This window comes from Candoia aspera, chromosome 7 (assembly GCF_035149785.1).
Source record: "Candoia aspera isolate rCanAsp1 chromosome 7, rCanAsp1.hap2, whole genome shotgun sequence".
Taxonomy (NCBI): domain Eukaryota; kingdom Metazoa; phylum Chordata; class Lepidosauria; order Squamata; family Boidae; genus Candoia; species Candoia aspera.
The window spans coordinates 30,781,103-30,794,248 of record NC_086159.1 but is presented as its reverse complement, the minus strand read 5'-3'; the positions used below and the strand labels follow the sequence as shown (position 1 = coordinate 30,794,248).

Sequence of the window (13,146 nt, the reverse complement as noted above, 5' to 3'; positions counted from 1 at the left end):
AGATTCAAGATGAATTGCCCATAGCTTATTGAAATTACCAGGCTTTCTTTGCTTGTTACATGAGCACCTTGTCATAACTTAGAAAGTAGCCTACATTATTTCTCTATTTCCCCATAGGAAGTATGGAGTTAATGTAGCATACAAGTTTTACCCTTTGTGAAAAATGGAGAAGAAATGGCTTCTTGTTGCCTATCTCTAAAAGTTTTAAATGTTATGACTTGACGATAGCTGTATTCCTTTATACAAGGGACGTGTCTGACCACATGCTTTTTATATGTTGCATTAGTCAACTGTATGCACAATTATGGATTATGTGTAAATAATTATTCAGAACATGTAATTGCAAGGAACCAACATCCATTTTAAAATAATTAAGCTATGAACGTTCAAGAAGCAACTCAAACAGGAGCCCAAAAAGATTTATTACTATTCACAATGACTGCATTAAGAAGAAACAAAAATGGGATATGCGTATAACAGAATCAGCCCACTTGTACTGTGGAAGGCTTAAGTTAAGACAGAATAAACTTGGTGATCTTGGCTCTCCAGCTAATGTCCATACCTAGGGGGGGGAAAAAAATCCTTTTAGGACTAAGCAGCAATTATGTCAGAATAGCATCATTTTTCTAAGGTACAAAGAAGTTATTTAACTTTGTAATCTATGGCAGGGATACATTTATTTATTTACAAGACCTATATGGCTGCCTGTTTCATGTAATGATTCTAGGAGGCTCAAAACAATCCATAAAAACAAATATAAATAAGCACCAGTCCTAACAGCTTCCCAGCAAAACCCCCATCCTAGCCCAATGCTTGGGGAAAGAGACAGGTCTTCATGGACTTCCAGAAGGCTAAAAGGGTAGGGATCCCCTGGATCTCAGGTGGGAGGCTATTCCAAAGGGCTGGGGTAGCCAAGAGGACATACCTCCAAGATCCCATCAGATGACAACATTTAAGGAAAGAGGACCTGGAGTGTGCCCACCCTATCTAACCTAGCAGGATGGGCAGATACTCACAGGGAGAGGCAGTCCCACAAATAACTTGGCCTGTACCATGTTAATAATCTGGCTAGCACTTGGATGGGAGACCAATACGAAATAACAGAACAGCTAGCTAAACTGAAGTTAAAAAAAAAACATCCTGAAAGGAAGTATTGGTAAATCACTTCTGGTTGGCAAGAAAACTACATGAACATTTCCATGAAATCGCCAGAAGTTGACCTTAATTTGAAGGAGTCCTGACTTGTAGACAATCTGATATCTTCCAGATGTTTTAAATGCCAAAGTCACAAATGTTTGCCCTTGGTCATGCTTAAAGGGACAGATATGAGCTGTTTGAAAACATCTGGAAACTAGATTGCATATTCCTGATTTATGGGATAGCACCTGCAAATTGTGAAATCATACTGAATAACTCCTATATCCATACAGTGCTTGTTAACTGCTAGTTGGCACAAGCTGGCAGTTCTGCCATTTAAAAAGGAATGAAGCATTACAACATGCTTATACCATATTTAACGGAGGGGCACACTTGTCCTGAAATGCTTTGCACACTTCTACATTACATGATGTAGAACATGTAGCAAACCTCTGTGAATCTTAAGCAGCATTATCTAAATAATCGCTCTAAAATTCAATTGCCATTTTTGTTTAAGATACAGAGATGCTGCAATCTTATTAATTCATATACATAATTAAGTTCAACAGAAACCTCTCCATTAATATTATAGAGCTTATATATGCTGCTTATTACAACCAAAGAACACTAATAAGTTACAAATTTAACAGTCATTTGGCCATAAACTGTTGCTAATGTACAGCAGCTGCAAATCTGCTTTGGTCCAGTTGCAAATCCCTATCTATCACACTAAGCTGGTTTACAAATATACTTTATACTGTTATTGGTATCTTAATAGACATTAAATAGATTAACTGACTTTCTTTCTAAAGATGCTTAGTCTTGAATACTCAATCATTCTACTTACATAATGAAATATATGTGAATCTTTGTGTGTAAGTGTGCATATATACGAGTATAGGCCGTACTTTTTATCAATGATACTTTTCTCTGCTGCCTAAAGGATTAATTCATACATGCTCATCTAATTCTCTTTAAGCAGTTGTAGTAATGCTCTACTTCATCTACATCCCTTTAAAGCAGATGCGAGTACCAATTTCAGCATGCCAAAACACTGTTAATGTACGGTCCAACTATAATCAAAACACCTAGCTGAAATTAAGACACATGCTATGGTTAACTATATTTCCCTTATTTAGGCAAGCATATGATACTTACTTCTGGAACTCCCACTCTCGATTATCTAATGGGCATACTTGCCGAGTCTTAAGCCAGCGGGAAATGCAATGGAAATGGAAAGCATGCTAAAAAAAAAAAAGGGGGGGGAGTTATGAAAACAGCATGCTGTAAACTGTTTTATTTTTACTTTGTAGAATTATTTCAGAAGATGAGATCAGCAGCATATCCTGGATAGAAATTATCATCCAGAATTGCAGAATTACTTCAGAAGATGAGATCAGCAGAAAGTGAATAACCATTCTTGGGGGTGGCTCGCACCCTAGAGTCCCTCCCACCAGCCTGGATTTTACATCTTTCTTGGATTTTATTTATTTATTGTATTTTATGATAACTGTTTTATGTGGTTTTAATGTTTATGTTTTGTGCTGGATTTTTTTTGTAGACTGCCCAGAGTCCCTCTTTTGGGGGAGATGGGCGGTGGCTACATTTGAGGAAGGAAGGAAGGAAGGAAGGAAGGAAGGAAGGAAGGAAGGAAGGAAGGAAGGAAGGAAGGAAGGAAGGAAGGAAGATTTCTCCTGGGTAGAAATTATCATCCAGAATTGCAAGGCAAATCCTGATCTAGAATAGTTTCAACTGAATACAATAGTGTAAACAAGCAGGTTTCAATGATGTCAGGAAGGAGAATGCTATTTGGTTTGCTGCATTCCCCAAAATTTGGGGGCTGGTTCTAAATATTTTGCTTTTAATGGAGGCTTCTAACTTATTTTTTTCATTTACTGCTGGAATAATAAATTAATGTCTTCAAATGGCAGAAAAGTAGATTCCTTACATTACAAACACCCCATGCAACAGTGCATTCTTCAGAGGTAGCTGATGCTTGGTTAGCTTGACATTCTATACCTGTGAGAACAAGAACAAGATTAATGTTAAGATTCATAACTACTGATTTGAGTAGCTGAAACAAGAACCTGTGACAACAAGTATGTTCTCTGCGAAATGTGGGACTGGAGAAAGAAGAGAGTTATATTGTATGGGTAATAAAGAAGGTTCAATATGACATAATAGACAATTTCTCCACTTCTTATTTTCATTACATCATGAGAAGCCATAGAGGCCAGCAGACCAGGCATAGCAAGCAACACTGGTTCTCACACTATTAATCATAGTGACATGGACTAGTTCCCTCCATCCATGGCTGTGTAAGGCTTTGGAATGGGTGTTAAAGCCCAAAAAAGCTGTGCATAATAAATATGCCTTCTACTAGAATATGCTTCAAGAATGTGTACTTTGTAGAATATAGTTCAAGGATGGCTCTCCAAAGCCTTGGGTACAGCCCCAAAAGCCACTTCAAAAACTGCCACCCAGTTATAATGTGCAATGTGACAGAAGGGGAAAATCAGTAAAAATACTGGAGTAATTATGGTATCTATATTTAGCTAAATTAACTTAAACGAATTCTATTTATTTAATGTGGTATACTACTTGCTACAGGAATCTCTTAACAGTTTACAATAAATTTAATATCAATACATTAAAAACAGATAAAATAGCAAGTAAAACAAGATAAATAAAACGAATTATACAGTTTGAAAGTCTGCTTAAAAAGATGGCTTAAAGCTTTTAAAAAACTAATATGCTGAACTTCCTCTGAAGATCTCAATAACCATGGAGAATCATTTAGGTCAGCATAACAGCAAAAAAAAAAAATTCAGAACAGGATTTTGTAATAAATCTTACTTTGCAGAGATTTTTCTCATTTCTGTAAGAATATAGAAGCTATGAAGTTGGACAAGACATTGTTTAATTCCAGTTACATTCTACAATGGGTACCCACTACTAGATATTATAGAATTCATTAAAAAGATCTTAACAATAATCATCCCTATTACATCACCAGCAACCAGTACCTAGGTATACTGAACGCGAAGACTCAATTTTGCTTTTGTAGTCAACAGATGCTTAAAGGCACTCATCAAGAGGCATAAATGTACAAACCTTCTGAAGTTGAAGCAACTTTCAAAATGTCACTAATGTGATAATCTACTATAAAAGAGAGTATATAGTCTTAATAGAAAACTTACTCCAGGAGGACATCAGGTATATACAAATAATTATCACCTTAATTATTTGTATATGCCTAATTTTAAGTGATCTAAATTGGGCCAATTTATTTACTGTAAGTATTTGAGCCAAAATACTGCTCTGTAGAAATCTAAAACAGTTGGTTCCACTATTTTAGAAAAATGACTACAGCAATCCTAAAAGTTTTTGTAGACCAACTCATATTAATATTCTGACAGGCTATTTTGATAGAACAATATGTTATGAGAGAATCAGATCCTGATTCCAGTAATCTAATCTCATTTGTTATTCAGTGGAAAATACATAATATGGATGGCCATTTTAACACCAAATAATAGATTTGAAGCAAACATAAATGGATATGGTTTTCATTGTATATCTGTATGAATAAATTTGGAAGCACAAAAAGTATTCTTGCAACACTCATTCTGAAATAACTAACAGAACTATAGGCTTTCTCCATGTATGCTTTGAGTTCCTTCTAAGAAATGTCATCTTCGGGGACCATGGGGACAAACTTCAGTTGCAGCCCTCCTTCTCTTGGGAGAAGAGAACAGATCTCTCCCAAGATTAGATTGGTTCCTGTCCTTTTGGTTTTGTGGAAAGCCATTAAAACCTGCATATTCCAGGAAGTCTTGGGAGTAGATTTGAGATGAGGAGAATCATCCTGCTATGGATTCAGATGCTGTTATTTTGTTTCTGGGGCGCTGATATTTTATGTTATCATTTGTTTTATTATTGTTTTTACCTTAATGTATGCATGAAATTGTAAGCTGTTTAGACGCATCTATAAATACAGAAACATAAACTATGAACATGATTGCATCCAACCTTATGATTTATTCCAGTAATTTCTAGGTATTTATTTATTTATATTTCAAATTTCTATCACCGCCCATCTCTCCTGAAAAGGGGACTCTGGGCGGTTTACAGTCAGAATTAAAACACATAAATTACAATATAAATAACTCTACAAAAATAAAATACATATAAAATGTAAAATATAAAATATAAAATCCAGCAGCGCAGATCTTGTTAGTTGGGGGGAGATCTATAATAGCCACCCCCAAGATGAACTGGTGCCCCTCCCACCCCAAGCGAGGCTGCAGAACCAGGTTTTTAGGTTCTTCCTGAAGTCCGGGAGCGAATGAGCCTGTCTCACCTCCGGGGGCAGAATATTCCAGAGGGCGGGTGCCACTGCAGAGAAGGCCCGTCTCCTGGACCCCGCCAGGTGGAATTCCTTTACTGGCAGGGTTCGTAGCATGCCCTCTCTGCATGACCGGGTGGGACAGGTCAATGTTAAGGGGATAAGGTGGTCCCTCAGGTATTTCTAGATATGTTAAAGGTATTCTTGTGCAGCAGAAGTTTAGACCCTTGTTCAAATTATAATAAATTCTAACAACAATTTACAACAACTTTGTTAAACACTTCTTGTTGCTACTTATAACATCCAATTATTCAACTGTTATATACTATACATTATTCTAGCAATCCTTCAAAGCAGATTATCATTACTGCAACTCTTTTGGTTTGTTTTAGAAAGAGCTGCACGTATAATGCTACCTGTAGTTTAGATCAACTTTAAAACTCTTAACAATGGATATCAACCCAAACAAGTAATGTACTAATATCACACAGATGGATGGATGGATGGATGGATGGATGGATGGATGGATGGATACATATATATATTTATTACATTACCATGGATAAAAACAGAATTTATACCATGATCAAGAATTTTAAGCAATCCAGCTCTTAAGATCGGCTGCCTTAGTAGCCAATGAACTGCAGCATACTTCATGTTTTTCTTCTTCAATATCACAAGAAGGGAATAAAAAAACTTCAAACTGTGGCTATTTTATTTTTTATTATCTATATTTCTAATTTGCTCCAACCATTTTAAAACAAGCTTAAATAGGTAGGTAGGTAGGTAGATGAATAGATAGAGTGATCTGTTTCAAATGTGTTACATAACTATGACCTTCATCATCAATGGTGGTAATGTGATGTTCTAAATGTGTTTGGTTTAAGTTACTGAAACACACATATTTCCATTCAGTAGAACAATAAAGTTGTATTAGGAAGCCATTACAGGATCTTTAGATCCAATCTGGCATGACAATACTTACAAACCTAAGACATGAATTATGATAAACTGCTCAGTCACAGAAAAGTGATACAATAACTTGTAAAGGATGCACGTATTTTAATAATTTAATTTTTTTAATTGTAGAAGTGCCAGATTTTCTTAGCAACACTTATCCAATCTCAGCATTTATTCTGTACAGGAAATCTACTATCCATCTTTCATTCTTCTGTATAGTAAATCTACTATCCTTTCTTCTAGCATGGCTGCTAGATGTGTGCTGTAGGAACTGGATTCTAGTAGTATGTTTGATGTTTAAAATGTATTTTGAATTATTCAAATTCGCATTGTGTAAAAAAAAATTGGACATAAAACTGGAGGATACATTATAATGAGGTACTTGAACCTAAATAGTTATCTCAGAATACTTCTTTAACATTAGAAATTGTGTGTAATTGTGTTTGCTATTATAAACCTTAATTCAATATTGGAATCAGTGCCAACCCCCCCTTTTAACATACAGTTCAGTTTTCACAAATAGTTACCAACTGATTTGCAGTACCTTAACAAAAGCTTCTTGTAAAAAAGTGCAATAATCACAAATTAGCAATGTTGCCCATGCCTTTGAGCATATATTCTGAGATAGCACGAAGAATTCCTGCTACTATAGTTTTCCATGCGTTCCCAAATGAAAGAGATCATAGAAAATGAAAGAGATCATATCTACAGTGCAAGAGTTAAGTTCTACTACCTATGTACTCTTCCATGTTACAAATAACCTATGGGACAGCAGACCCTGTCATTGAAAATGCAAGAACATGAGGTGAAGAAGAGTTTTTCAAGTAGAGTTGCTCAGATTTGTAATGAACAGGAGTAGCAGCCACTGCAAGGCCAAGCTGCAGAAACAAGGAGCCAGAGAACTGACAATAAATGATAGTAATTGCTCCCATCGTTTCCCCCCTCCCGCATAGCATGTTTTATGAACCGTTTTGAGATTTCTGTTTTTTTTCCCTGCAGTTAGATAGTCGTACAGATGATGTTAGCACTCTAATCATGTGTGGAGTTTAATAGAATTATAACTGAACCTGAGATATTTAACTGAGAGGCCTCACTTCCATTTCTCTTATTAGAACCAACAGCAACTAAGCCAAATTAGTATTTGTGAATCCAGTTCCTATAGTACACATCTAGCAGCCATGCTAGAAGAGTTGTTGATTCTCCAAGTTATGGGAAAGATTTAATTTGATGAAAGCACCATAAAATACAGACCAAGTAAATACAAGCAGGTGAAGGTTTCAAAGCAAGTTAGGCAATTTTTATATAACTGGAGGCTGCACTTCCTGGCTTTCGAGGAAGCAAAAAGCACACTGGACAGTGCAATGATGCAAAATAAAGGTAGCTATGCTCTACCTGTGGGGGTTTATTGGGGAACCTGGAGTGTATTAGGGTTTACAAGATAGTTTTCATATATTTGCTATCTCAAAATGGCAGGAAACTGCATCACAGATCTTTGGCAATCATGATCAGAAAGCTTATAGAGTCTGGAAAAAGATGGCCACTACAGAGAATGGCATTTCTACACTTAAATATGCAAAACTGTGAGGAAAAAATGAAAACATTTGGAAAAAGTCTCTTTTCCCTTGTATCTTTTTCAAGCTGAAACCCTAGAAAAGGAATTACAAAGTATTTTTCTTTTAAAATGATATATAACATTGGTATGGTATGGAAAAAAAGTCCTATCTTTTAATATACACAAAATCAGAAAATGAAGTAAGAAATGAAAAGTTAGAGAAGTGAGCCTTCATTTTTCAGAATTTCATGAAAATGATGAAAATAAGGGATCAGATAAAATAGAAATTCTTAAAGTACTTCATGTTAAAATAAGATTAATCAAACATTATTTCATGTGGCAATATGTATACTCATATATTGTGTCTGTTTGATACAATAAAGGATATAATCCAAAATGCATAACTTTATTTTACTATTCTGTAGATGGTTTCTTCTGTTTTCAATATTAGAAGCAGGTAGGCAAAAAAGTGGAAATGAAGAGATGCTATATTTGTTAGATTTCAGAAGCTTATACTTTGATTTGACAGAAATTAAAACATTTTAAATAAACTCAATCAATACATTTATAATTACTCTCTGAATAAACTGTACTTTTTCATTTTCTATACATAGTTTCATAAGCAAACCAAGTTATATACATACAGTATAGGCTTCATATCTGTAAAGCTATTAAATGTTATCTATCGTTCCATTTTCCCCCAAATTTCTGGTTTTTTCCTGGAAAAACAGGTTGTCCTCTATCCTTATTTCAAAAGTTCTGGAACATTTAAATCTTTATGTACATCACTGGTGAGTTGCAATCTGCACCTGGCCAGCAGGATATCCTCTCCTAAGTGTAAAAAGTATAGGCTATATACAGACAGACAGTTTTTGGGTAACCTGGTCCTATGCTGTTTAGGGCCTTAATACCTAACACCACTATTTTAAAAATGGCTGAACAGCTGACTGGCAGACAGTGCAATGCATTTAGCTTAGTTGTAATATATTCATGGTATTTTGCACTAACTTTGGTCTCTGGACTACTCTCTAGGGAAGACATAAAGAGTATGTAATAGTAATCCAAACCGAATGCTAGCATAGACTAGTGTACCAGGGCTGTCCCTAAAGAAAACATAGATGCTGTATCAGCTCAAAGAGTGGTCTTGGCCCCCAAGATGATATGCTCCTTCAGTGAATCTACAAGCATTTCCAGATAATGTATGTATTCCTACAGTGGAGTTACAATCTCATTCAAAATAAACAACTCTTTGACTGATGACACATTAGCAAATCCTGGATGCATCCAGCCATTCCTTTCAGCTAGCTCTGTTATGCCATAATATGGGCAAGAATTGAAAAGGCACATATTTGGTCACATTTCTTCAAGAGTCTTGTCAATATCCTCAAGCAGGATAGGCAGACATTGATCACACAGAAATGGAAAAGATACAGCAAGGGACACCTTAATAGAATCTGCATCAAATCACTATCTTGAAAGAACTTAAGAAATTCATTATACCAGATCGCCAGTATTTCCGGTATATTAACAGAAGGCTTTGTATCACTCCACAAAGCTCTTCTAAATACTACTTGATGCAACAGATTCAGCGAAGTAATCTTTGCTGCTTTCATTGACTGCATGCTCTAGCATATGACTGATTGTCCTCATGACAAGTCCCACATCAGATGCACTCCAACTGTTATCCAAACTGTTTCACCCCTTGGAGCTAAGCACAAAACTACAAAAATGTTTATAGTGTCAGAAAGGATATTCAGAAGCGATTATGACAATGGCTTGCTTTACCTCACCATTCCATAATGAGAGCAAGGCTTCAAAAGAATGTTAAATTCCAGCATCCAGATTTTTCCTCAAATTAATTTATAGCTAGTCTCAAAGGCTTTCACGTTAAAAACCAGAAATCAGTCTACAGTTATGACATCCATAATCTCCAGCCATACAAAGGAACTGCAATTCAGTGAGAGTTCAGAAGTTTGCAACCCAGACCCAAGACTATGAATCTACAACTCCAGCACTGGGGGTGAGACGGGGGAATCTAGTATAAATGGCGGGGGGCAACTATTGCCCTACTTTCCATTTGAACTTATTTTTTCATCATGTCACATGACTTTTCTATTAGTATTTGCACATCTGTAATTTTAGCACCTGTAATACACACACATACACACACCACTTTCTCTCTGCAAGTACTCACAGAGATCCATAATATGGTTTCTGCAAATTGCACAGTTGTCAACAACGATGTCCCAAGCCCAGAGTGCAACTGCATTCCACTATAAAAAGAAGAGAAATTTAAGTGCATACCACTGTCTACAGAAGAATCAACTTTGTCGATTCCCTCCCAGTCATCCCTGACCCAATTCAGCTACTTTATTGAATAATTTTACTGAACAGAGATATGATACTCAAACTCAATGATGTCTAATTGTTTAAAAAAACATTTTGTATATTCCATCCCAGTGATTTTCCCCCACCGCTAGTATTATTGTACAGATATATTCTGTGGTTTTCATTTTACAAAAGTAAATCAAAGGCCTTGTTCATATTTCATATTAAGCCATACTTGATTTAACTATGCATTACTGAATAAATTATAATTGATAAGATTTACATATCATGCTAAAGCTTTAGGCCATTGTTTCCAAATTACCATATTAATTCACCATGCTGATCCAGAATCAAATAAGGTGTGTGTGTGAAACCCAACTAAGAAATATCAGGAAAAGCAACTATTCTCAATAGTCAATGGATCACCAATGCTGATCCTGTACCTTTATCTGAGCCTGACTCATAATGCATATGCTAAAATACTACAATAATATATTCTAATTTAATGCATATATCCAGGTGCATTATTTTAACAGAGATGAAAATAACTTCTTTTCTGCAATGAGCCCTCCAATCAGAGATGGAAAATAGGTTGTTTTGCAACTGAAAAACTATGTACCAATTCAGAAAATACCTGTTATTTCTAGCAAATATATCTATTCAGTCTTTGTTAGCAATGACTTATTTCTAAGCATTTCATTTCCCTTTACTATGAAAATTCAGAAGAATTATTGTTCCCTGGAGATGGGCCTATATACACCTTTGTGTTCCTTGGACTTCACTCCAATTAGCTAACTGCAGTAACAGCTACAAGTATCTTTTAAAATCACCAGTACATTCTCATACACATATAACACTTCCATATCTAGTGAACTAAGTTGTCCCCATAGTCATTGGGACTATGTCACAATGATACATACTGGTTGGAAATTAATACCTTCATATTTACTAACTTTGCCACATGGAGATTAGGAAGACTGATTGGTATGGAGCTAGAACGGAGCTAGAGGGGCCAATTTCCTGATGTAGCATTTATCCAGTATTTTCTTGGTCACTGATCTTTCTGTCCCACCGCAAGCCCCCCAAATTAAAGGGCTACGAGAGCTGGTAATCGAAATGCCGGCTTTAAAAAGCCTTGTGACTAGAGAAGTGAACTTCTCCGCCACCCTTCCTATCATCCCTGTCTCCTTCCCGTCGCACGGAGCCACGCAACACCCAAACACTTGGCGCCTCACTCCCACGCGTGACAGCCCCTTCTCAAACCCGGCCCAGGATGATGCTGCCTTCTCTAAGCATCTGTCCATTCGCATATAATAAAGAAGCCAAGAAGAACCGACACCCTCTCCAATCCGGTCGGCTTGGCTACCATTACAGGTCACATCACCTCCCCTTTTCTCACCTTCTTTACTTCAAAGCGCTTTTTACCGGCACCACTATTGGTCCCACTCGGAGTGTCAACATCCATCGCCGCAGCCATTTTGGATGAGGAAATCCCTGCAGCGGTCTACCCTCAACTCGCATGCGCGTGACTGAGTAGAATCCACGCGATAATTTCTGCTTCCCCTTTTTTCCCCCCTTAATATTGTGCTCCGTGGCTGACACCCTCCCCTTCCTACAAGCAGGTGTGAACGAAAAGAGGGACCGCGAGGAGGGGCCTGATCACGTGCCACTCCTCTCTTAAAGGCGCTGGCCAAGGCGGGGCCCGTTACGCAGGCCCCTGCGTCGTCTCGCTGTCGCTCATCGCGAGTTGCCCAACCCTGGATGGGAGGGGGGAGGAAGAGGGGAAGGGCCTCGTAGAGGCTCCTTTAAAGGGATACCCACGAATTAGTCAACGTCAGTTGATCAGCCGCAGATAAGGTAGGGTTACCAAATCGGGTGGCCCTACCTTTTCTTTATCTCCTTGTTGCCGACTACTGGTCGTCTGGATTCTTGCGGCCCCAAATAAACATGGGAATAATTCATCTTCACTATAACGGGGGGTGGGATGGGGGGATCGGCGAAATACACGGAGCAGAAGTAGCCCAAATCTGTTGCTCTAAGAAAAGGCCAAGTCGCGCCACTCGGAGTGTTTGAACCGAGTGCCAGAGTTGGCCCTACAATTGTCGAGTGAGTCGCAGCGATGCCAGTTCATCTGGTCACTGCAAAATACCCCTATTGGCTAGCACCAGCCCATGTCGGAGGTCTCCGCTTCTTCCCCACCGATCGATTCTTACATGCACCCTGCCTGCTGCGGCTCCAATTAAGCTAAGTAACCCTTGTTTTGACGAGGGTCGTCGCCGCGTTTTCCACGATCGCTTTGCAAGCATTGTACGCGGCGCTCTCTCCGCCCCCGTTTCCCCGTCCGCTTTGTCTAGCGCAGCAATTGATTCCTGCACTAATGTTGTGTGCGAGATCTGGCTACAGTAGATCTCGTGCACACTGCACTTGCGGCCCAGGCCAGCAGAATCACGCCCCTTGCTCGAAAAGCCCGATTAAATTTAACAGCGCTTTTAACGAAACGAAAGATTAGTTTTCGGCATGTTAGCCGGCAAACAAGTCTCGCTGAACTCCGTGGTCGTGCTCCGCGACATACCGATCCTGTAGAGATGGGATCTTAGCATATCCATAACATCTCTCAATGGTTTGACGTTTGATACCTGCAGCCATAACAATCTGAACTTGCCTCGATTCTGATAACCAAACAAACGAAACATAACAAGGGAGCCAAAAAAAGGGGGGGGCTTAAACTTCATAATCACAGTCTTTAATAAACCAGACTAATCCTAGGCACATAATTAAAATTCCACTTTGAACACTGTACTCAATTGCTCCACTTCTATCA

General features: G+C 37.9%; 2 protein-coding genes across 2 annotated transcripts in view; both read right to left on the bottom strand.

Annotated features, from left to right (window-relative positions):
• Window positions 1-401: 401 nt before the first annotated feature.
• On the bottom strand, window positions 402-11,893 carry RBX1 (ring-box 1). The gene is made up of 5 exons (XM_063308166.1): window positions 11,725-11,893; window positions 10,192-10,270; window positions 3,086-3,156; window positions 2,296-2,381; window positions 402-562 (listed from the first exon to the last, which is right to left on the bottom strand). Exons 1-5 carry the CDS (start codon window positions 11,800-11,802, stop codon window positions 550-552), a joined length of 327 nt encoding a protein of 108 aa, XP_063164236.1. The 5' UTR covers window positions 11,803-11,893; the 3' UTR covers window positions 402-549.
• Window positions 7,025-13,146, bottom strand: part of ADSL (adenylosuccinate lyase) — a 275,527-nt gene continuing 269,405 nt past the window's right edge. The window contains exon 14 of the mRNA XM_063308163.1: window positions 7,025-7,034. The gene's annotated coding sequence lies outside the window, so the exon portion shown is untranslated. The remainder of the gene's footprint in view (window positions 7,035-13,146) is intronic.

What these genes read in the sequence shown, in the direction of transcription:
- RBX1 (XM_063308166.1), bottom strand. Translation starts at nt 11,802, where the DNA reads ATGGCTGCGGCGATGGATGTTGACACTCCGAGTGGGACCAATAGTGGT. An exon ending in AAACCATATTATGGATCTCT is followed by an intron (nt 3,157 to 10,191) that starts GTGAGTACTTGC and finishes TTGTTCTCACAG; the next exon opens with GTATAGAATGTCAAGCTAAC. An exon ending in TTGCATGGGGTGTTTGTAAT is followed by an intron (nt 2,382 to 3,085) that starts GTAAGGAATCTA and finishes TTTTTTTTTTAG; the next exon opens with CATGCTTTCCATTTCCATTG.